The sequence below is a fragment of the Octopus bimaculoides genome, chromosome 2, assembly GCF_046866305.1.
Source record: "Octopus bimaculoides isolate indiv1 chromosome 2, ASM4686630v1, whole genome shotgun sequence".
Taxonomy (NCBI): Eukaryota; Metazoa; Mollusca; class Cephalopoda; order Octopoda; family Octopodidae; genus Octopus; species Octopus bimaculoides.
The window spans coordinates 190979844-191004635 of record NC_142929.1 but is presented as its reverse complement, the minus strand read 5'-3'; the positions used below and the strand labels follow the sequence as shown (position 1 = coordinate 191004635).

The window sequence follows — 24792 nt, the reverse complement described above, 5'->3', positions numbered from 1 at the left end:
TTAGCAGTATTTTGCCTGTCACTATGTTCTGAGTTCAAATGCTGACAAGATCAACTTTATTTTTTATCCTTTTGGGGTCAGTAAAATAAGTACCAGTTATGCACTGAGGGTCTATGTAATTGACTACACTCCTCGACCAAAGTTTCAGGCCTTATCCCTAAAATAAAAGGGATTATTGTTATTATTCTCATTAAGATAAGCTATTATTAACCCACCCCTTAAATTACTGGCCTTGTGCCAAAATGTGAAGCCAATATTTCTAATTAAACTCCATCATCATCATCATTTGACATCCGTTTTCCATGCTGGTATGGGTTGGATGATTTGACCAGATCCAACAAGCTGTAGAATTGCATTAAGCTCCAATGTCAGAATTTTGCACTGTTTCTATGGCTTGGTGCCTTTCCTATGCCATCCACTTGACAGAATGTACTTATTTTTTTTTATGTTTTGTTTATTTTATTTCATGGCACTGTGCTGGTGCCACATCATCAAAAGCATCCACCCAGTACCCTCTGTAAAATGGTTGGCATTAAGAAGGGCATCCAGCCGTAGAAATCACAGCAAAGCAGACATTGAAGCATGATGCAACCCTCTGACCTGACAGATCTTCTCAAATCGTTCAACCGATGCCAGGATGGGAAATAGGCATCAAATGAAGATGATGATGATGAAGATGATGATGATGATGATGATGATGATGATGAGTTTAAAATGGGCAGCTTTGTATTACAAAACCCAGATTCTAGTCGCATTTGGGTTGCCATGTAAAGGGTTCTAAAAAGCTTCTATTTTTTTTACTTGTTTCAGTAATTAAACTGTGGCCATGCTGGGGCACTGCCTTGAAGAATGTTTTCAGTTGAATGAATCAACCCTAGTACTTCCTTTCTCTTTTTTTTTTTTATTGTATCAGTCTCTTTTTGAACTGCTAAGCTATAGGGATGTAAATATACCAACACTGGTTGTCAAGTGGTTGTGGGAGACAAAGACACACAAAGATGCGTGTATGCACACACATGTATATGATGGGCCTCTTTCAGTCTCCATCTACCAAAATCCACTCACAAGGTTTTGGCCAACCCAAGGCCATAGTGGAAGACACTTGCCCAAAGTGTCATGAAGTGTGATTGAACCCAGAACCATGCAGTTGAGAAGCAAACTTTTTACTACAAAGCCACGCCTGTCAAAGTAAACACCATTATGTGTGCATTCATTCTAAATTTGTAATACATCCATTGGAGTTAACTTGTCTTTCGTAGGTTCAATGACGTAAATATCGAGAACATATCAGAGACAGTCTGATTGATTTTATTCCACTTCAATTCTAAAAAAATTGAACTCTGTCTAGCTATAACAGATCAATAGGCATTTTATCTGCAGTCCAGATATACAGCATGGCAAGAAGTTTGCTTCCCAACCATGTGGTTCTGGGTTCAGTCCCACTGCACAGCTCCTTGGACAAGTGTCTTCTACTATAGCCTTGGGTCAACCAAAGGCTTGTGCCTGGATTTGGTAGACAGAAACTGAAAGAAGCCCGTTGTATCATCATCATCATCATCGTTTAACGTCCGCTTTCCATGCTAGCATGGGTTGGACGATTTGACTGAGGACTGGTGCAACCGGATGGCTACACCAGGCTCCAATCTAATTTGGCAGAGTTTCTACAGCTGGATGCCCTTCCTAACGCCAACCACTCAGAGAGTGTAGTGGGTGCTTTTACGTGTCACCCGCACGAAAACAGCCACGCTCGAAATGGTGTCTTTTATGTGCCACCTGCACAAGAGCCAGTCCAGGGGCACTGGCAACGATCTCGCTCGAAAACCCTACAAGGCCAGTCAGGCGGTACTGGCAACGGTCACGCTCAGGATGGTACATCTTATGTGCCACCCGCACAAGAGCCAGTCCAGGGGCACTGGCAACGATCTCACTTGGCTTGCCGGGTCTTATATATATATGCGTGTGTTGGTGTGCTTACGTCCCTGTAACTCAGCAGTTTGGCAAAAGAGACTGATAGAATAAGTATTAGGCTTGGCAGTGCTCCAGTATGGCCGCTGTCAAATGACTAAAGCAAATAAAAGAATGTGTGTGTGTGTGTGTGTGTGTGTCTATCTTCGTCCCTCCACCACCACTGCTTCACAGCTGGTGTTGATGTGTTCACATCTCTGTAGCTTAGCAGAAAACACTTGCCTAAGGGGCTGCTCAGTGGCACAGATCCTGAAATCATGCAGTTGGAAAGCAAGCTTCTCATTTAGGAATGAGGACCCAGGTTCAAAATTTCCCCAAGCCACCTGATGAAGGCTGGAGGGTATATCAGCCGAAATGTTACGTTAACAACAAACAAGATGAGGACAAATATCCATCAATAATAAATAATGTGTATGTATGTATATATATATATATGTGTGTGTGTGTGTGTGTGCACACATACATATATGTATTGTGTGTGTTTGTGTCTCTTTGCCTGGAGATTGTGTGAGGGTTGTAAATAAGTGTTATTGTCATAAAAGCGGTGTCCTTTGTTTGTATGAAAAACATGTGAGGCCCATGGGGGAAATATTACCTTCCTTGGAAACAGGTGAGGGTCAGTATGTTTTTGTATCTGTGTTTATGTCCCCTGTAATTTAGCAGTTCAGCAAAAGAGACCAATAGAATAAGTACGAGGTTTAAAGAAAACTGCTGGAGTCAATTCGTTCGACTAAACATGCTTCAATGCGGTGCCCCAGCATGGCCGCAGTCTAATGACTGAAACCAGTAAAAGATATATATATTATCATCATCATCATCATCATTTAACATCCGTTGTCCATGCTGGCATGGGTTGGACAGTTTGACAGGAGCTAGTAAGTCGGGGGGGGGGGGGGGGGGGTTCATACCGGACTTTTGGCATGGTTTCAACACCTTGATGACCTTCCTAATGCCAACCACTTTACAGAGTGTACTAGAATGACACCAGCACTAACAGGGCCACCAAATGATTTGTGTATATATATATATATATATATATATATATATGAGCAGAATTTACTTGCAGGTATTGGTAGTGCAAATCAGAGGTGCAATCTGTGTGGGTGTTTTTTCAAAACACTGTCTGGTTTAAAAAGCCACATCAGACGCCATGAACGGGCTAAGGTGTAGGTGCAGGAGGTGGTCAAACTCTGTGTAAGGAGTAGACAACCACTATATATATATATATATATATATATATATATATATATATATATATACAGTAATGTTATAATTCTTAAATCTCTCTAAAAGGAGAGATACAGCAGCAGGACTGGATATTAATAATTATTGCCAAGGCAGCATGTGGCATTCCAGAGAAATACGATGAATGCTGCTATTGATTAGCTCGGAGAGGCAATCTCTTCTAGCTAGCTATATGATGCACAAATCTGTTTTGGGGCAAATACCCCAAAACCAGTCTGTGGATGCCAAGCCAGCAAGGTGTTATGGATGCAGATTTGTGCATCATATAGCTAGCTAGAGGTGATCACTTTTCGGAGCTAATCAACAGCAGCATTTGCCGATTTCTCTGGACTGCCACAATAGTTGGCAATAAATATTAATATATATATATGTGTGTGTGTGCGTATGTACATATGTATATATGTACATATATATATATATATATATATATATATATATATATATATATATATATACACATATATGTATGTGTCTGTGTACATATATATATACAGGTTATTGTGTGGTAAGAAGCTTGCTTACCAACCACATGGTTCCAGGTTCAATTGCACTGCATGGCACCTTGGGCAAGTGTCTTCTGCTATAGTCTCAGGCTAACCAAATCCTTGTGAGTGGATTTGGCAGATGGAAACTGAAAGAAGCCCATCGCATAAATATGTGTGGTGTGTGTGTCTTTGTTTTTGTTCCCTACCACCACCACCACCACCACCACCACAACCACCACTTGATAGGTGATGTTGGTGTGTTTACATCCCAGTAACTTAGCAGTTTGGCAAAAGAGTCTGATAGAATAAGTACCAGGCTTTAAAAAAAAGTATTGGGATGGATTCTTTCGACTAAAAATTTGAGGCAGTGCTCCAGCAAGACCATAGTCTAATGATTGAAACAAGTTAAAGATAAACATATCTATATCTCTATCTATCTATCTATCTATATATACACACACACACACACACACACACACATAATTCCAAGAGAGTTAGAGGTTGTGAATCCAACCAACTAAGGGATAATATTCTATCCGATATACTGCTGGTAGAAGACCCAATTATTAATACACAAGTGTTGGTTATTGCATGTCAAATTACACTACTGAATGTAATAAATGGGCGAGGGTAAAAAGTGGTTTTTCCCTTAATTTATACGGCAAGAAGTAAAATGGAGGGGGTCCAAAGATGCATCAACTGTTAGACATTATATTATGTCTATTTATTTATTTTAAACAATTCTGAGAATATTTATACATGTGTAAAGATTGTGTTTTACATATATAAAGTACCAGCAATTTCTAGAATAGAAAAGGAACAACATGTGTGTATATTCTCATAACTGTTTAAAATAAATAGACATAATATAATGTCTAACAGTTGATGCATCTCTGGACCCCCTCCATTTTATTCTTGCTGTATATATATATATCTGTAGTTGAAATTTACAGAAAACCAAAAGACAAAGACGGGTGTATGAACTACAAGCAGGTGTATTAGTTTGATGCTCGGGAAAATGAAAAAGTCTTTTACGTTTCGAGCCTGTGCTCTTCATCAGAAAGGAACACGAGGAAATAAACAGAGAATTAAAAATACTCTCTCTCTCTCTCTCTCTCTCTCTCACACACACACTCACACACACACACACACACACACACACACTACTATCAAAGCTATAACTAAAGAAGTGATTGCTGTGGCATTCATTCCTTTTCTCTTGCTCATTGACAGCAGAATTGCAGAGAGAAAAATATTGCTAGACATTTGAATAAAATCTTCTTCATAAATTTGCGTAATGTTTCTTCTTTTTATATATATTTATTAGTTGCTTATTTTACGAAGCTTTACTTACTCGTACACACACACACACACACACTTACATCATCCTACATATAGATATTTAAGAAGCTTATATGACTTGAAAATTCACCAGAAGTGAATAATTGTGTATGTGCATATCTATGGTTGTCATGTGTATACGTGTGAATATGTATATGAATGGTTTGTTCACACACACATACACATAAGTACATATATGCATTTACAATCTATTTATTTAGTCTATATTTCAAAAAATATAGAAACGAAATGAGTTATTTTTCCCCCCTGGCAAAGAAAATAGAGGATATCAAAGAAACCATCTAATATAAACGTTACTGAAAACACCAAAATAACATCTAAAAACATAAAAAAATAGTAAATAAAATGCAAAAACTACATTATCAAATATCAAATAATGTAGAATATAAAATATTCCATATCAAATTTATCCATAAACTATCGCAGCAGACATGGCTCTCTCTCTTTCTTGCTTCTTTGTTGTCATTGACTCAACTCTCTCAGAATCATTTTTTATCACCATTAAATAACATAACTGTTTTTCTTTTAAATTCCACTCTTAAAATATTCCGGGTCCTTCCCAGGATTCTTCTCATGTTTCTTCAGTTGAAAAAAAAAAAATTCTTGTTATCAAGTGGCAATCTTCACAACTGGATTCTTTCAGAGAGGAAACCAAACCAACAGCACGTAATCATGCAATAACGGTAGATGGAGTTGTCATCATCGTCATCATCATCATCATCATCATTGTTGTCATTGTCGTTATCATCATCATCATATTGATCATCATCATCATAATCATATTTTAAGACTATTTCAAGGCCAGGTTCTTTCCACCAATTGCCTCGTCCATCCCACTTTGATGTGCTCCTTAGTCAACTATACTTTGTTTGAGATTATTCTTTCAAATCCCACCCCACCATTACGACTCCCTTCTCCCAGCTGAGAGTTACTCAGTGCTGGTGCCACATAAAAAGCATCCGATATACTCTGTAAAGTGGTTGGCTTTAAGAAGGGCATCAAGCAGTAGAAACCACATCAAAAAAGACAAGGGAGCCTGTTGCAGCCCCTGGCCTTACCAGCTCCTATCAAACCATCCGACCCATGTCAGCATGGAAAACAGAGATTAAATGATGATGATGAGGATGATGATGATGATGATGATGGTGATTTCTTCCCATAGGCATAAGCGTGGCTGAGTGGTAAGAAGTTTGCTTCCCAACCACATGGTTTCAGGTACAGTTCCACTGTGTGGCACCTTGGGCCCAGGCCAACCAAAGCTGTGTGAGTGGATTTTGGAGGCAGAATGTGAAAGAAGCCAGTCATATATATATATATATATATATATATAGATAGATAGATAGATATTTATGTGTGTGTGTCTGTGTTTGTCCCCACCTCCTCCATCACTTGACAACCGATGTTGGTGTGTTTATGTTCCTATAACCTAGCAGTTCAGCAAAAGAGACCGATAGAATAAGTACTAGGCTTACAGAGACTAAATCCTGGGATCGATTTCTTCAACCAAAAGGTGGTGCTCCAGCATGGCCACAATCAAACAACTGTAATAAATAAACGAATAAAAGAATATCTTTCTTGATCCTGCAGATTCCCTCCATTTGGATTAGCTGACCCTCATTTACTGCCCCCCCTGCCCCAGCCCCTATCGTCCTCCATAAACATCCCAAGTCCCAATAAACTTTGTCTTCTCATCCACAATATCTGATTTCTCTTCCCTGTTTGGCGAGCGAGCTGGCAGAAACGTTAACATGCTGGGCAAAATGCTTAGCAGTATTTTGTCTGTCTTTACGTTCTGAGTTCAAATTCCGCCGAGTTCGACTTTGCCTTTCATCCTTTCGGGGTCGATAAATTAAGTACCAGTTGCATACTGGAGTCAATCTAATCAACTGGCCCACTCCCCAAAAATTTTGGGCCTTGTGCCTAGAGTAGAAAAGAATCTCTGATTTCTCTTCTACCCAGTATTTTTTTTTGTTTTTGGCCCCTTTTCCCTCTACTCATTTCTGCTACTTTTGCACCTGTAACATTACATGTTTAGCAAAGTACAGCCCCCCCCCCCCCCCACCGCATTTCATTTCTACCTCAACATTGCAATATCCCCAATACACAACCATACAGGTATGGCTGTGTGGTCAAGAAGTTTACTTCCCCAACCACATGGTTCCAGGTTCAGTCCTACTGTGTTGCACCGTGGGCAAGTATCTTCCCCCATAACTTTGGGCTGATCAAGTCCTTGTGAGTAGATTTGGGAGACAGAAACTGAAAGAAGCATGATATATATATATATATATATATATATATATATATATATATATATGTATATATACTTGGTAACCCTGTCAGTGTAGGTGCCACTTAAAAGGCACCCAGTCCACATTGTAACATGGTTGGTGTCTGGAAGGGCATCCAGCTGTAAAAACCTTACCAAAACTGACCTCCCCTGTGCTTGTGCCACGTAAAAAGCACTAAGTCCACTCTGCTGAGTGGGTGGTGTTAGGAAGGGAATCCTGCCAAAACTGTCACAGAAGTCTGGTGCAGGCTTCTGCCTGGCCAACTCTTGTCAAACCATCCCACCCATGCCGGCATGGAATGTGGATGTTAAACAATGATGATGATGATATACACATACATACACACACACAATGGGCTTCTTTCAGTTTCCATCTATCAAGTGCATTCACAAGGCTTTGGTCGGCCCGAGGTTATATTAGAAGACATTTTCCCAAGGTGCCATGCAGTGGAACTGAACCCAGAACCATGTGGTTGGGAAGCTAGCTACCTACCACACAATCATGCCAGCATCTGTTTGAATACCTCTCTATATTAGAAGTGTGTAGAATCTAACACACAAGCAAACATGTTCATTCATTCATTAAACGAGATCAAATTATGTAGTGCAGAAAAGACTCCGCCCCACCGTCCACTTCAACCAATCAGCATTCTCTTTCTTACTAAGCCACACCTATTCCCAATAGTCTTATTGTTTATACAACAACCTGACTCTTATCCATTATAGCAATTAGTTATCAGTTTAACAAGTTTCCCCTTCCAGGTTTGAAACAGAAGATGATGACAGGTGATTCCTTGGATTCTTTTGCCATTCCAGACAAAGATGTGTTCTGACATTTCCCTGGTGGATGGATTGTATAAATAGAAATAAGAGAGAAATGGTTTGAACAGAGACACTTGCATCCACATACATGCACATATGTATATTTACATACACATGCATCTATCTATCTATCTATCTATATGTATTTATACACACACACTTTCACATATATATGTAACATACACACATAGGGTGGAGTGTGGTTGTCATGATATACATATATACACACACATTCATATATATTATTTATATTTTACTTACTTGTATCTCATATCTTCTGTTACTTGTTGGTCTGTGGCCTAGCTGGGGCACCACATTGATGGGTTTTAGTTGAACAAATCCACCCCAGTACCTATTTTCTTTAAGCCGGGTACTTTTTCTGTTGATCTCTTTAGCCAAACAGCTAAGTATCAGGAGTGTAAACAAACCAACACCAGTTGTCAGGCAGTGAGCAAGGAGGCAAACAGACGCAAAGACACACACACAGAAGGGCATCCAGCCATAAAAATCCTGCCAAAACAATCACCGAAATCTGGTGCAGGCTTCTGCCTGGCCGGCTTTTGTAAAACTGTCCCACCCATGCTAGCATGGAAGTTGGACGTTAAACAATGATAGTGATGATGATGATAATATATGTACTGCCACATCATATTGAAAACATTTGTGCTTGTCTGATCATTGAAGTCAAGCAATGTTGAGTCTATTTAGTACTTAGATGGGTAGTTGCTAGGGAAACCTGGGTGGTGTAAGCATCTTCAATGGGTCCAGGCATGGCTGTGTGGTAAGAAGTTTGCTTCCCAATGACATGATTCTGGGTTCAGTCCCACTGCATGGCATCTTGGGCAAGTGTCTTCTACTATAGCCTTGGGCCGACCAAAGCCTTGTGTGTGGATTTGGTAGATGGAAACTGAAACAAGCTGATCTTGTATGTATGTGTGTGTGTGTGTGTGTGTGTGTGTGTGTGTGTGTGTATGTGTGTGTGTGTGTGTGTGTATATATATATATATATATATGAAAAAAAGAGTGAAAATGATACTTTTTTAAATTAGGTTCATTTAAATTTCTTTATATAAATACATTAAAGAAATGTTTTTGTTTTACATGTTTCGGTTGTTGGAAAACCTTATCAAAACAATGCACTTAAATGAAATATGTAGAGAAAAGTAATTATTAATAAAATTATTAATAAAATAAACATTCATAGTGTACTTTTTCTGCAAGAGTACATGGTTGCTAGTAGCAACTTCAGCTGCTGCCTGTGATGATAAATTAGCTAGTGTGGTCACAACTGTTTTTAATAAAAGTAGCATTTTTGTTCTCTTTTTCATAAATACCTATTTACTTGTGTGTTACCTCTACATTTTTAAATATTATACCCCACACGAGCTACCGAAAATGCCTACTAATACAGACACAAATATCATCTCTACAAATGAAGAGATTCTAAAAGAACTGAAGAATATTATCTTGTTTGTGACTGTTATTAGGTTGGAGTTTGACTCAACATCTCATTCATCGACACAAAACAATGAAGAAACCGCAACGAGGAAAACATCCACCAAAATATATGAGAACCTTGGAAATTTATGTGAAACAATTAAAACATTCTTTTCTAACATTTCAAAACAAGGAGAACAAAACGAGGAATCACATGGGCTGAACACCGTCACATCAACATTCCAAATAAAAAACCACGTGGTACCGCAATGGAGAAAACTTCTGAGAAACAGAAAATTTGCATTTTGGAAAATGATGCAAAACCACAACAAAGAGGAGATATATCAAAAATGGCTTAACTCTACACCCTTAATTGTACCCCACAAATTATGAATAAAACCCTTTCTGGAATAACCAGAAGCACAAAGGAAACTTCGAGAAAGAATGACTCTAGAATAAATGAAGATGGAAATGGAACTACTGAAACTAAAGGCAGAAACAAATGAAGAAAAAGTAAAAACCATTGACAAAGAAATCAACAAGGAACTCAACAAACAAACACAAGGCCCCCAACACAGAAACAATGCTAAAATTATGGAAAGAGGAGTGCGAAAAAGAGGAACTAAAATCCCTCCAACGGTAGGAAAAGAGTGTTAACTGGTTTTTGACTTGTGAAACCAACTTCAAAAACGAGCACATTTCCAACTGAACAAACCACCAAGATAACCGAACCTACTTCCTTCTCGAGAAAGACATTTTGAACATACCTCATACTACAAAACACCTACAGGGATACACCACACTATTTTAGGTGTCGCAATCTACGTAACCCAACTAAAACACACCAATGAAGCCTATACTCTAGGGACCCACCATGCAGCCATAACAAACAACAAACCCTCTACAGAAGAAACAACTATCGACATAACATACCTGAAACACAAAGACAGAATATGAGGTTCAAAAGCACAATACAAAATAGCACATCACTAACCCACTATAAAAATTATAACAGGGGACAAATAAACAACACTGTCAAACCCGACCACTACAATCATTTTTTAGACCCAGTACACAGGAACAGGGATACAGGATGGCACCAGACATACCAGAGAAGCCACAGGTAATTAAAATAGTAAATATCTCTAGTAAAGAACTAACACCCAACCAGATAAGCATACTATGCAAAGGGATCAAATTTACACCAACCCCGCAACGACCAAATTACCATCAAATGAAAGACAATGTTTCTGAATTTTGTAGAAAATTGAGACTCGCCAAGGAATTTTATGAGAAACACATTGACGACGACCCAATAACTAGAACTAGCAGTAACTACACCTTAACCAAAGGAAAGAATGAAACCCTCGACCTATTCAGTTCACAAATAAACCAAAAATACAGACCAAACTTCAACAAAAGAGAATGGAATGATCTTAACGATCTAAAAGAAGATAAAACCATAACAATCAAAGAGGCAGATAAAGATAACGCAGTAGTTCTAATGAACACGAGGGACTATGAAAATCTAGTGCCATCTCTATTAGGGGATGAGACATATTACGAAAGGGCCCAACACTATAGTCAGCAGAAAATAATGAATAATCTCAGGACATTAATCAACTCAAACCAAGAAGGATTCACAGACAAGGAATACGATTACATTACCAATTTCAAGTGTAAATCAAGTTTATTCACAGAAGCAGAAAAATAAACGAGGCATGCAAAGAAGCTACAGATATAATCATCAAGGTCCCCTCACCTGATGACCTGAAACTAAGACCAATAATAGCAGGTCCAGCATGCGAAACCCACCGCCTCAGCATTTTCCTGGACACTCTACTGAAACCCTTCCTCAAACACATCAAGAGCTATATATCAATGGAACAGGCTGCTTGTGGAATTAACATGCAAGTGGCTGAGTACTCCACAGACATGTGTACCCTTAACGTAGTTCTCAGGGAGATTTAGCATGTCACAGAATGTGACAAGGCTGGCCTCCATTGAATTACAGGTACAACTCATTTTTGCCACCTGAGTGGAGTGGAGTGGAGCAATGTGAAAGAATGGGTCTTGGTAAGGAACTGAATGTGCTGCTGGGAATCAAACACACAACCTTGCTATGGAAACACCTCTAACCCCCAAACCAAATTCCTCCACACACACACACACACTCCTATACACACACGCATTCATGCAACTGTGTGTGCACGTATAAGAATGACTGTATGTTGTAATCATTCACTAAACTAATTAACAAATGATTTTCTAATTGTTTTTCAGTGCCCTTATTATTGGCCTCAAAGTGATATGTCTGCAGACAATGAAGCTTATGGTAAGTTCTTCCTCTTAACTGAAATTTTTTTATTCTTTTACTGGTTTTATCCATTCACTGTGGCCATGCTGGGGCATGTCTTTTGAAGAGTTTTAGCCAATTAGATCAAACCCTACTTCTTATTTTCATCAATCTCTATCAAAATTCTAAGTTACCTTTTACGTAAAGGAATATGATATAAACACCCGGTTTACTTCAGTGAATGCAATTAAAGACGGACGTAAACAAAGATATCTACACACATTTATGAATTATAAAGTGGTTGGCATCAGGAAGGACGTCCAATCATAGAAACAATTCCAAAGCCAACATTGGGCGCTTGGTGCAATCCTGTAATTTTTCAGATCCTGTCAAACCATCCAGATGATGAGGATGATGGTCTATACCAGTGGTTCTCAACTAGGGTCCATATGACTCTTCGGTGTCCCTATAAGATTTAGTTGTTAAAAATTATGTCCAATAAACTGGTTTTAGTTCTGCAATAAACAAAATATTTCAACAATGTTTTTTTGCAATTTCTAATATTTAATTAGAAAAATATGATGAGTTTTTTTTTTTCAAACTTCAATCCAGTAGGGCAAAATATTGGAATCCAGTAGGGCAAAATAGGAACCAAAGAGGTTCACAGGTAAAATAAATAATTGTGAACCATTGGTCTACACCAGGGGTCACCAAACTTTTTTCACGATGGGCCAGACAACTGAGAGAATAATGAGCACAGGCCGCATAACCATTTTGTTCAATACAATACAGTGGACTAGAGCAGTGCTGCCTGACTGGCTCCCCATGCCAATGGTATGTAAAAGGCACCATTCAAACGTGGTCGATGCCAGCCTCCCCCGCCCTGACTGGCTCCTGTGCCAGTGGCACGTAAAAGGCACCATCTGAACATGGCCAATGCCAGTGCTGGCTAACTGGCCCTCGTGCCGATGGCACATAAAAAGCACCCACTACACTCTCGGAGTGGTTGGTGTTAGGAAGGGCATCCAGCTGTAGAAACTTTGCCAGATCAGATTGGAGCCTGGTGCAGCCTCCTGGCTTGCCAGTCCCCAGCCAGACTGTGTCCAACCCATACAAGCATGGAAAGCGGACGTTAAAAAATGATGATGATGAATACAGTGAATACACAAAAAATAAAGACAACCAACATATCAATTTACCAAAGAAGGTATATACACGATGGGCTTCTTTCAGTTTCTACCTACAAAATCCACTCTATGAGGCTTTGGTTGGCCTGAAGCTATAGCAGAAGACACTTGCCTAAGGTGCAATGCAGTGAAACTGAACCTGGAACCATGTGGTTGGTAAGCAAGCTACTTACTACGCAGCCACTCCTATGCCTATATATATATATATATATACACACACACACACACACACACACACACACACACACACACACACACACACACACACACACACACACACGATGGGCTTCTTTCAGTTTCTACCTACAAAATCCACTTACAAGGCTTTGGTCGGCCTGAGACTATAGCAGAAGACACTTGCCCAAGGTGCAATGCAGTGAGATTGAACTTGGAATTGTGGGCATGGGAAGCAAACTTCTTGAACTTACAGCTGTGCATGTGGAGATCCTTGATTTATTTACAAGACTCAGATACGGCACCTTAAGGAACCAAGTCTAACAGTCTCACCACTGAGCTTCAGGGATGATATTCATGAATATATATTAAGGTTTTCCCTATCAAATCAAAAAATCTTGTATGTTTCTTAAAAAAAAACAAAAAGAAAGAGAAAAATCTCCAGATAAGCAATGTCAATATAAAAAAAGTCCTTCCACATAAAATTCTTCTGTAATTTCCAGAGGATTAAAGCATAAATTGCATTGTGCATTCTTTGACAGAGAGAAAGATGTCCAGAAAACATTATAAATATGTTAACTTTTGATAATTTCAACTCGCACAGTTCATTCACAATGTCCCACTTATCAGCGTTGGCTCAGAGCTGCATTCTAATTTGTTTGACAGACGGAAACATAAGGTTTATGTTTTAAAGACAGAGACTTGTCATTTTTGTTGCAAGCTTAAGTATGGGATTGGCATTGGAATAATTAAATGATAAAGAAAAAAAAAAGTTGGAGCGTAAATAGAACTGGGAGAATATTGGTGATGGAGATATAGCAAAGAAGCAAATCAAACCATATGCACACATACACACACATATGTATTTATTATTCATTGACACACACTCGCACATACACATATATAAAAGGCAATCTTTATATCACATTCAAAGTAGACATATTGATGACTGGCACCTGTGCCAGTGGAGCGCTAACAGCACCATCTGAGCGGGATCACTGCCAGAGCAGCCGGTGGCACGTAAAAAGCACCATTTGAGCGCGAATTGTTTCCAGCTTTGCTTTACTGGTACTCGTGCCGGTGGCATGTGAACAAAACATTGGACTGACTCCTGTGCAGGTGGCACGTAAAAAAACACCATTTGAGTGTAGCCATTGCCTGTACCGCCAGACTGGCCTTTGATCCGGTGGCACATAAAAAGCACCTGCTACACTCTCGGAGTGGTTGGCATTAGGAAGGGCAGCCAGCTGTAGAGGCTTTGCCAGATCACATTGGAGTCTGGTGTAGCCATCCGCTTCGCCAGTCCCTAGTCAAATTGTCCAACCCATACTAGCATGGAAAGTGGGCGTTAAATGATGATGATGATGATGATATTGTTAGAATGCCAAATACTGCGGCATTCTTCTTCAAAAGTCCTCTCATAGAGACACATGCTGTTTAAATGCATTTACATATTCTTGTCTGCTACAATATCTTATTCCAGGTTTTGCTTCCACATCTGGAATTTCATTTTCAATTCTACTACTGTTTCAGCTATAGGAGTGAAGTCATCAGCCTAGAGGAGTTCCCATGGGCAACCTGTCTTAAATTCCTCTCTTATGACTGGGAGGACTATCATAAATAGGAGTGGACTGATAACTGAACCCCAATGAACACCTAGCTGCATACTAATTTCATTGCTGTACTCATTAACTCTCACTTGATATTCAACTACTGGTGGTTTCTGCACTAACCAACACACACACACACACACACACACATATACATATATATATCATCATCATCATTGTTTAACATCTGTTTTCAATGCTGGCATGGGTTGGACGGTTTGGCTGAGGTCTGGAGAGCCAGCAACTGCACCAGGCTCCAATCTGATCTGGCAGTGTTTCTACAGCTGGATGCCCTTCCTAATGCCAACCACTCTGAGTGTGTAGTGGGTACTTGTTATGTGCCCCCGGCACGAGGGCCAGTCAGGCAGACCTGGCATCAACCACATTCAGATGGTGCTTTTTATGTGCCACCGGCATGAGAGTCAGTCAAGAGGCACTGACCACGGCTACGATTTTGGTTTTACTTGACCCAACAGGTCTTCTCAAGCACATCACATCACCCGACACATCACGGAGGACCGGACATGCAACACTGTTATTCTTTTACTTGTTTCAGTCGTTTGACTGTGGCCATGCTGGAGCACCGCCTTGAGGGTTTTAGTCAAACAAATCTACCCCAGGACTTATTTTTTAAACCTAGGGCTTACTCCATCATTCTCCTTTCGCTGAACTACTAATTTATGGGGACATAAACACACCAACACCAGTTGTGATGGGGGGACAAACAGACAGAAAGACACACACACACACATAGATATACATACATATATCATCATCATCATCGTTTAACGTCCGCTTTCCATGCTAGCATGGGTTGGACGATTTGACTGAGGACTGGTGAAACCGGATGGCAACACCAGGCTCCAGTCTAATTTGGCAGAGTTTCTACAGCTGGATGCCCTTCCTAACGCCAACCACTCAGAGAGTGTAGTGGGTGCTTTTACGTGTCACCCATATATATATATATATATATATATATATATATATGACGGGCATCTTTCAGTTTCTGTCTACCAAATTCACTGAACGTGGCACCAAATGGTTGGTAAGCAAACTTTTTACCACACAGCCACATCTGCACCTAATAATAATAATAACGATATATATTATTATTATTATTATTAGGTGAAACAGTTTGATTTGGCTCTGTGCGACTAAAAGTTTCACGGGTCTCTGCCAGAAGCCTGTCCCTTTCAGGTTTAGATTATTGAATGGAGAAACACCAGAAGTTCAAGACTGCTATCAGGAAATAGGCTTCTATTGGTCGAGGTGGGTCACATGGTGTTGTCAGAGTAATGTCGGTTGTTCAGTAACAGTAGTTCTTTAATAGGGGAATTTCTTTGATTGCATGGCTGGACTGGAAGCTGGTGTCATCTAAGTGTCTGGGTGCAGCAGAGGTATGATTTGAGAGAGAGAGAGAGTGTGTGTGTGTGTGGTGCACATACACAGATGTATGAATGTGTGGATGTGGGTTTGCGTATGTACATTCTTGCATTTGTGTATGTGAATATATTTATACAGGGTGGCCACAGAAACACTGAATGATATAAAACAAAAATAACTTTTACAAACACATGGGTTTTTTTTAATTATTTTATTTGGATAGAAACACTTTTAAATCCAGTTTCAGAATCTCCTAAAGCAATGTTCTGGCAATGCTTAGTTGAGCAGAGCAATGAAAGGTTGAGGCTGATGAATCCTCTTAAGGACACTCTGCCGTACAGCTTCCCCCATCACGTCTGTGTGCACAGTGTGCTTAGGACCTCTTCCTGGAAGATCACCAACTGATTGAGTTCTTTCAGACTGGGTGATTAGGTTCTGAATCATGTTGTTGCTAGGAGATGATGTGACAGTAAAATGCTGTCTGTATTTTCTCTGAGTTTGAATAATTGATCTTTTCACTGGAATAGAAAAAATTCCAAGAGTTTTACTTGTTGCTGGATATCATACGCAGCCATTTTAATCTGCAACGGATGCTGTAGAACACGCAAAAAGAAAAGAGAAAATTAAAAAGATTGAAGACAAACAAGTTAGGACTTTTTCAAACTCTTCAATTTTTCAGCAGCCACTCCGTGTACACACACACACACACACACTCTGTGTACACACACACACACACTCTGTGTACATACACACACACACACACACCCTGCATGACATCTACAATTATCATTTACTCTTACCATGCAATTTCAAGACAAGGAAACACACACACGCACACACACATATATACACACACACACACATACACACACATACACACACACACACACACACACACACACACACACACATACATTATGTAGGGTGAGGGTTAAAATCTATACTACATCCTCTTGAAGCACTTTTGCTTATTCCAGTCTTCCAATTCCATTTGTAGTTGTTATATTCATGTGTGAGGTATGCATCAGAGTTGAAAATTTTGGAAATATTATTTGCAAAGTGATTTTTATAACAAAACAGAAAATTGGAAATTATTTGATTCTCTGTCTGAAGAATTTCTAATAATAGGGAATTTTTATCCAACATGTACAATTATGTGACTCCTATTAGCAAATGAAACACGTGTAATGGTGAATAGATACTACCAAAACAGTTTTGAAATATATACACAGGGGTTGGACAAAATAATGGAAACACCTTAAAATTTCAAACAAATTTTTTTAATGTTGGGTAGGACTGCCTTTGGCAGTAATTACAGCTTGAATTCTATGAGGCATGGACTCGTACAAAGTTTGAATTTTTTTCCAAAGGAATTTTTGTCCATTCTTCAGCTAAATCAGTCTCCAGTTCTTGTAGTGATGATGGTGGAGGATATCGACTCCTTACTTGTTTTTTCTAAAATGCATCATAAATGTTCAGTAATATTTGAGATCTGGGGACTGTGGTCGCCAGATAAGATGTTCAACTTCACTAGAATGTTCCTCGTGCCATTCAGTAACAATTTTAGCTGTGTGAATTGATGCATTATCATCCTGAAAGATTGCGTTTCCCTCCGGAAACAGTTCTGCAACCATAGGATGAATTTGGTCAGATAAAATGCTTAAATAGTCTTGACTATTAATTCTGCCATGAAGGGAAACCATTGGGCTGGCGGATTTCCAAGACATAGCCCTCCCCCCAGATCATTACAGATCCTCCTCCATGTTTAACAGTTGGAAGAAAGCAGTCTGGGTCAAATGCTTCTTTTGGCTGCCTCCACACGTATACTTGGCCGGTGGTCGGAAATAAGGTAAAGGATGACTTGTCCGAGAAAATAGCATTCTTCCACTGCTCTAGGGACGGAAGGGTCAGAGTGAGATGACAGTTGCTGTTCAACATGAAGGACTATAACAAGAAACCTATGATGCCATCTCCTAAAAGGTATGGAAGACCAAACTGACACCTTTCCTTAAAAGTGGACTCCTGACTCCAAGACACCACAGCAGACATGTTAAAGCATTGCACCTCCATCAGTGATCAGTGGAGTATCAACGACACTAGATCGTATTTCTTAATGAGAGAGAAAGTAATTTAGTGAGCCGGAGCTGATGACAGAGTTGATAAAGTCGTGGCGTGATGACAATGGCCTTTGTCAAGATTACGATGTGGGGGAGGGTGGTGACAACAATGCTGCCAGTGATGACACTAATGTGGAAGAAAGAAAAAGAGGAACAGCGGCAATATTTAAGATGATTATTAAGGGGACAATAGTGATATTCTTCTCAATGGCGGTGTTGAATAATAATGTGGCAATAATAGTTGCTGATGATGATGATGATGATGAGCAGGCAGTTGATGATGATGTCCAGGAACAACAACTCAAAAACAGCCATCACATTAAGAAAGATTTATGGACGTATCATTCATTTCCGGATCAACATCCGTGAACAGATTGGTAATTTGTTGCAGTATTACACATGCATATATGCACACGCATGTGCACATATACATATATGCAGTCATACACACAAGTGTATGCATGCATCAACATACATACATATATATACTCACACACATTATATATATATATATATATATATATATATATATATATATATATAGGCTGGTTCATATACATTGAAAGACACAGATGTGTATACACACAAGCAGCAACATATACATGCAATTATACACAGAAACAAACAGGCTATAAACAGCCATTAACAGCCTCCTGCACACATACACAATTACATTCACAAAATCACATTCATATACACAAAGACTTCAACACATATACACACACATACAGTACTGTATATTTCTGCAAACACCTACACACACACATTCAGAGAGACAGGGATAATTATATCTATACATGTAAGCACACACACACTCACACGCACAGGTGCAAATTTGACTGTGTGGTTAATAAGTCTACTTCCCAACCACATGTTTTCAGGTTCAGTACCACTGTGTGGCATCTTGGGCAAGTGTCTTCTGCTATAGCTACGGGCTGACCAAAGCCTTGTGAGTGGATTTGGTAGACAGAAACTGAAAGAAGCCCATCGTGTGTGTGTGTGTGTGTATATATATATATATATATATATATATATATATTTATATTTGAAGGTTTGGAGGTGATGTACAGAAATTATATAGAAAAAAATTTTTAATTAAGGTACTCAGAAACCTGGATGTTTGTACATTTACAGATTTTTATTAATGTCACATATTAAATGAAGCGCTTTTCACCTAGTCGTGTAGGTTTTTCAAATTGTTTTTCAAATTGTTTTTGAAAAACAATTTGAAAAACCTACACGACTAGGTGAAAAGGGCTTCATTTAATATGTGACATTAATAAAAATCTGTAAATGTACAAACATCCAGGTTTCTGAGTACCTTAATTAAAAATTTTTTTCTATATATTTATATATATATATATATATATATATATATATATATATATATATATATATATATACACATGTACATGTATGTATTTGCATGTCCGTGTTCCCCCCTTCTCTTCGCTTGACAACTGATGTTGCCGTGTTTACAAACCCTGTATCTTAGCGGTTCGGCAAAAGGGATTGATAGAATAAGTACTAGGCTTACAAAGAATAAATCCTTGAGGGAATTTGCTAGACAAAAACCATAAATTCCATCAGTCATGACATTGCTTTGCTGTTTAAGCAATATTCTAAGACACTACTACACTAATCCCTTGACTATTGCAGGTGTTATGTTCCCAAACCCTTCCACGATAGGTAAAAATCTACAAATTAGAAACAGTAATGTACTGTATATTCTTTATTATTATTTTCATAATTTGTATATATAAATTTTATTTTTATATATTTAAGCTTTTATAAACTCTCCCTACACTCCTAGGTGTACCTGTGTCTTCTCCATTTTAGCGGGTGAGGGACATGGCTAAAGTTCCTCTGGCACTTGGGTTCACTGCCAGAAACCTTAAAAGGTGCAGAATGTTTGGGCAACATTGTAGGACTTGAAATAAATTCACAATTTTGCACACAAATGCAAAACACCACCACACACTCGCCTCCCCAGTTTCGTTTTCCATAGAATATGTGAGATTCTTTGTTTACCCATCTACGGTACACTACATATTTTCTTTTAATATATTTTAATTAATGTATTATACAGTGCAGTACTGTACTGTGTTTGTATTTATTAGGATTGTAGGGTGACATGCCATGCTTGAGGAGACCTATTGAGTCAAGTACATCAAAATCAAAATCAAATCAAATGGAAATTGTAGTTGTGTTACCCGTGCCGGTGGCACGTAAAAAGCCCCATCTGAACGTGGCCGATGCCAGCGCTGCCTTGCCTGGCTTCCGTGCCGGTGGCAGGTAAAAAGCACCATCCGATCGTGGTCAATGCCAGTGCCGCCTTGACTAGCATCCGTGCCAGTGGTACATAACAAAAGCACCCACTACTCTCTCAGAGTGATTGGCAAAGAGGGGTTAGATGATGTTGGGGGGGGAGGTTTCAAAGAGCTGGCATGTGTAACCTGATCACCTCTGCCAATCAAACTCCCAACCCATTCGCTCCCGTCGCGACTCTGATTCTGCCCAAATTTGACGTCGATGTTACTTAGTTTGGTTTGAAATAAAGAACTTGATTAGCTTAATAATCCTAACTTAATCCTGGGCAAAGCCAGGCTATACTGCTAGTGAGAATCATATTCTAAAAAGACTTTTCAGTTAAGCCCTATAAAATTTTTTGTTTCTCTGATATTTACAAGACAGACCTTAGCTTGATGGCACTTTTAGAAAGGTGCACACCATTGATAGAGAAGGTATTAGAGTTATTGCAGTTGTATAAAGAAGAAGAATTCTGTGTTCTGTGAATATCTTCCTCTGCTCTGTGTAACTTCAAGACTATTTTGTCACTGGCAGGAATAATAAGCCGGCTCACTTTTTCTGCCCTTTCCTTATTTTGATTACGCTTGGTGCACCTCTGTCATATAACACTATAACATACTGTAATTGTGGCACTCCGTCTGTTATGACGACGAGGGTTCCAGTTGATCTGTTCAACGGAACAGCGTGCTTGTGAAATTAACATGCAAGTGACTGAGTACTCCACAGACATGTGTACCCTTAATGTAGTTCTCGGGGGAGATTCAGCATGACACAGAGTCTTACAAGGCTGGCCCCTTTGAAATACAGGTACAACAGAAACAGGAAGAAAGAGTGAGAGAAAGTTGTGGCGAAAGAATACAGCAGGGTTCGCCACCCCACCCCTGCTGGAGCCTCATGGAGCTTTAGGTGTTTTCGCTCAATAAACACTCACAATGCTTGGTCTGGGAATCGAAACCGTGATTCTATGACCTTGAGTCCGCTGCCCTAACCACTGGGCCATTGCGCCTCCACCATGCTGTAATACGATAACACAGACCTATTTATCATTTCTCTTATGTAACTCTCCTTCTACTTGGAGCTAGCTGTCACCTCTGCAACAATGCAACCTGCTGTTTATATCATAGCTACCTTAATGTTTATATCACAATTCCAGAATCACACAACCAGACGACATTCATTAAAATGTGTAGTAAACGGAAACTGAGAGACTCTGCATCTCTTAACAAGATTTCTTTTCTCCTCTCTCTTTCCTTCGCTTTTCTTCTTCTTCGCTTGCTTTCTTTTTTGTCATCCAGCCTCCTAGTATCTAACTTGATATCTTTTGCTTGTTCCAGTCGTTGGACTGTGGCCATGCTGGGGCAATGCTTTGAATAAATCAACCTCAGTCATTGTATATTTAGTCTGGTGCTTCTGTCAATTTCTTTTGTGAAAACATTAAACCTATGGAGATGTAATCAAACCAACTCTGGTTGCCAAGCGTTGGTGGTGGCAGCAAAGCAGATAAACACACACACACACACACACACACACACACACGTACATTATTTACATTATTTACATTTGACGGATATTTGTCCTCATCTTGTTTGTTGATAAAAACAACGTTTCGGCTGATATACCCTCCAGCCTTCTTCAGGAGTCCTGGGGAAATTTCAAATCTGGGTTCTCGTTCCTAAAGTATTGTTCGAAGTTATTATTATGGGCAATTATGGAGTGAATTTTAGGGCTTATAAATCTAATATTTTCCTTTCCTTTCTTAATACCAGTTCCTATATGCTATTCATATCTGCACTTGGTCTGCTTAGGAGGTTGTTGTGTCCTAGCATGTGTGCTGCTTCTTTTAGTTTTCGTTTTTTCCAGTGGTGTTCTCTGTCTATTATTTGAACTTCATCCCACAAAGGGGAGGTGGTCTCCATTTTTCCATACATGATCAGCTATTCCCGATTTATCAATAGCTCCTCGTGTCACAGCTTTGCGATGTTCGTCTACACTTATTTTGAAGGGGGTGGCATGTTTCGTCTTTGTATAGCCTACCACAGCTGCATGGAATGGAGTACACGCAGTCTTTGGTCATATTCTCTTCTATTGGTGGTTTTGCTCGAAGGAGATATTTGCAAAGTGTCGTATTACTCTTGAATACTGTCCTGATGTCATATGGGCCACATATCTTTTGTACCTTTTCAGAGAGACCCTTCACATCGGGTAGACAGACTGTGGGCAGTTTATTGGCCTCATCCTCTCTCTTCTTCGTAATAATGGACTTAATTCCTCATCTTTCGAATATAGAACTACACACACATGTAGTATAAATTCAGATTATACAATAGAAGCTGCTCCATAATGTAAACATTATCAGTATTACATAATGTATGTTGAGCAAATGCCAGAGAAAAGACATCATCATCATCATCATCATTTAACATCTGTTTTCCATGCTGGCATGGGTTGGAAGATTTGTGTGGGGCTGGCAAGGCTGGAAGGCTGCATCAGACACTAGCTGTTTGTTTTGGGCTGGATGCCCTTCCTAGCGCCACCACTGGCACAGGTACCATTTATGTGACACTGGTATCTGCCACGACTGTGAGTTTACTTGGCTTGATGAGTTTTCTTCTCAAGCATGACAAAATGCCAAAGGTCACGGTCATTGCCTCCGTGGGGCCCAGCACTCGAAAGGAGAGCAATAGTGTTTTTAAAAAATCTCAATGGTGACAGGAAATTATCCCAGAAGTAATCATAAAAATGAGATTTCTATTTGCAGCTTATCAATGCTGCACAGCCTTACAACAGGCTTCCACATAGTTTCCATTTACCAAATCCACTCACAAGGCATTTGTCAGTCTGGGGCTAAAGTAGAAGACACTTCCTCAATGTGCAGTGGAACTGAACCGAAAACCACAAAGTTGAAAAACAACCTTCTTAACCATACAACCATTGCATTCTTTCATTCAAGTTTTTTGTTTCTTTATTTTTTCTTCCGCATTCTTTCTTTTCATTCAAATCATTTCGAAGTTTTAAGACATTTTTACTTTATTTTTCTTCTTTTCATTATTCATTCATTCATAATTTTTTTCCTCTTTCTTTCACCAAATCATTTTCTCTTTCTCAAATATTTTCTTCAATTTTTCATTTCATTTCTTATCATTTTCTCTTTCGCTATTTCATTATTATTTCTTCCTATTTTTGTTGGTTTCCTTCATTCGTTCGTTATTTATTTCCATGTGTCATTGTTGTTAAGTTCTCATTAGAATAATTCACCTGCTAACGGCAGCAGACAGACAGACAGACAACATCTCATAATAATGGTGACAATATCTCTAGACAGACATGTTTCAACAGATATACTGGCTTTGAGGAATGGCAGACAACAACAGAAGAATAAAAGTGCAACGGCGCTATATCTCAGAAGAATCAGAGAAACTTTATTCAATACAGCTTCACTTCTAAACATGACAGATCCAAGCAAGAACAGTCTTAGACAGCAGATGGTAGAGAATCGGTTAAAAGACTTTATGCTGACTTCAGTGCATTGGATTTCTGAACCAATTTTGTAATTCCTCTCTACTGAGGCACAATAACTGTGTCTTTGGAGTTAACTCTTTTGATGTCAACTGGCCCCAGACCATGCCTAGTTGTGATAAAAAAGCTGTCTGCTTTAAGGTCTTTCAATTTCAGTATCAACCTCCTATCGTAAGACTAAGCAATAATGTTTCTATTACTTCTTCACCATCTCCTCTCTTTCTCTCTCTCTTTCTCTCCAACTCACTTTCTTTTCATTATTTACATTTGATGGATATTTGTCCTCATCTTGTTTGTTGTTAACACAATGTTTCAGCTGATATACCCTCCAACCTTCATCAGGTGTCTTGGGGAAATTTCCTACCTAAGGTATTTTTCAATGTTATTATCATTATTATTTAGATAAAACATTGGACTGACTCCTGTGCAGGTGGCACGTAAAAAAACACCATTTGAGTGTAGCCGTTGCCAGTACCGCCGGACTGGCCCTCGTGCCAGTGGTACATAAAAGTACCCACTACACTCTCAGAGTGGTTGGCGTTAGGAAGGACATCCAGCTGTAGAAACTCTACCAGATCAGATTAGAGTCTGGTGTA

The 24792-nt window shown here is 39.2% G+C and overlaps 1 protein-coding gene across 1 annotated transcript in view; it reads left to right on the top strand.

The window, feature by feature from the left end:
• The window catches only part of LOC106873701 (regulator of G protein signaling 7), a 225016-nt gene that overhangs the window by 133772 nt on the left and 66452 nt on the right, over positions 1-24792 (top strand). Inside the window, exon 4 of the mRNA XM_089348250.1 lies at positions 11887-11938. Coding sequence (XP_089204376.1) covers positions 11887-11938 — 52 coding nt within the window. The remainder of the gene's footprint in view (positions 1-11886; positions 11939-24792) is intronic.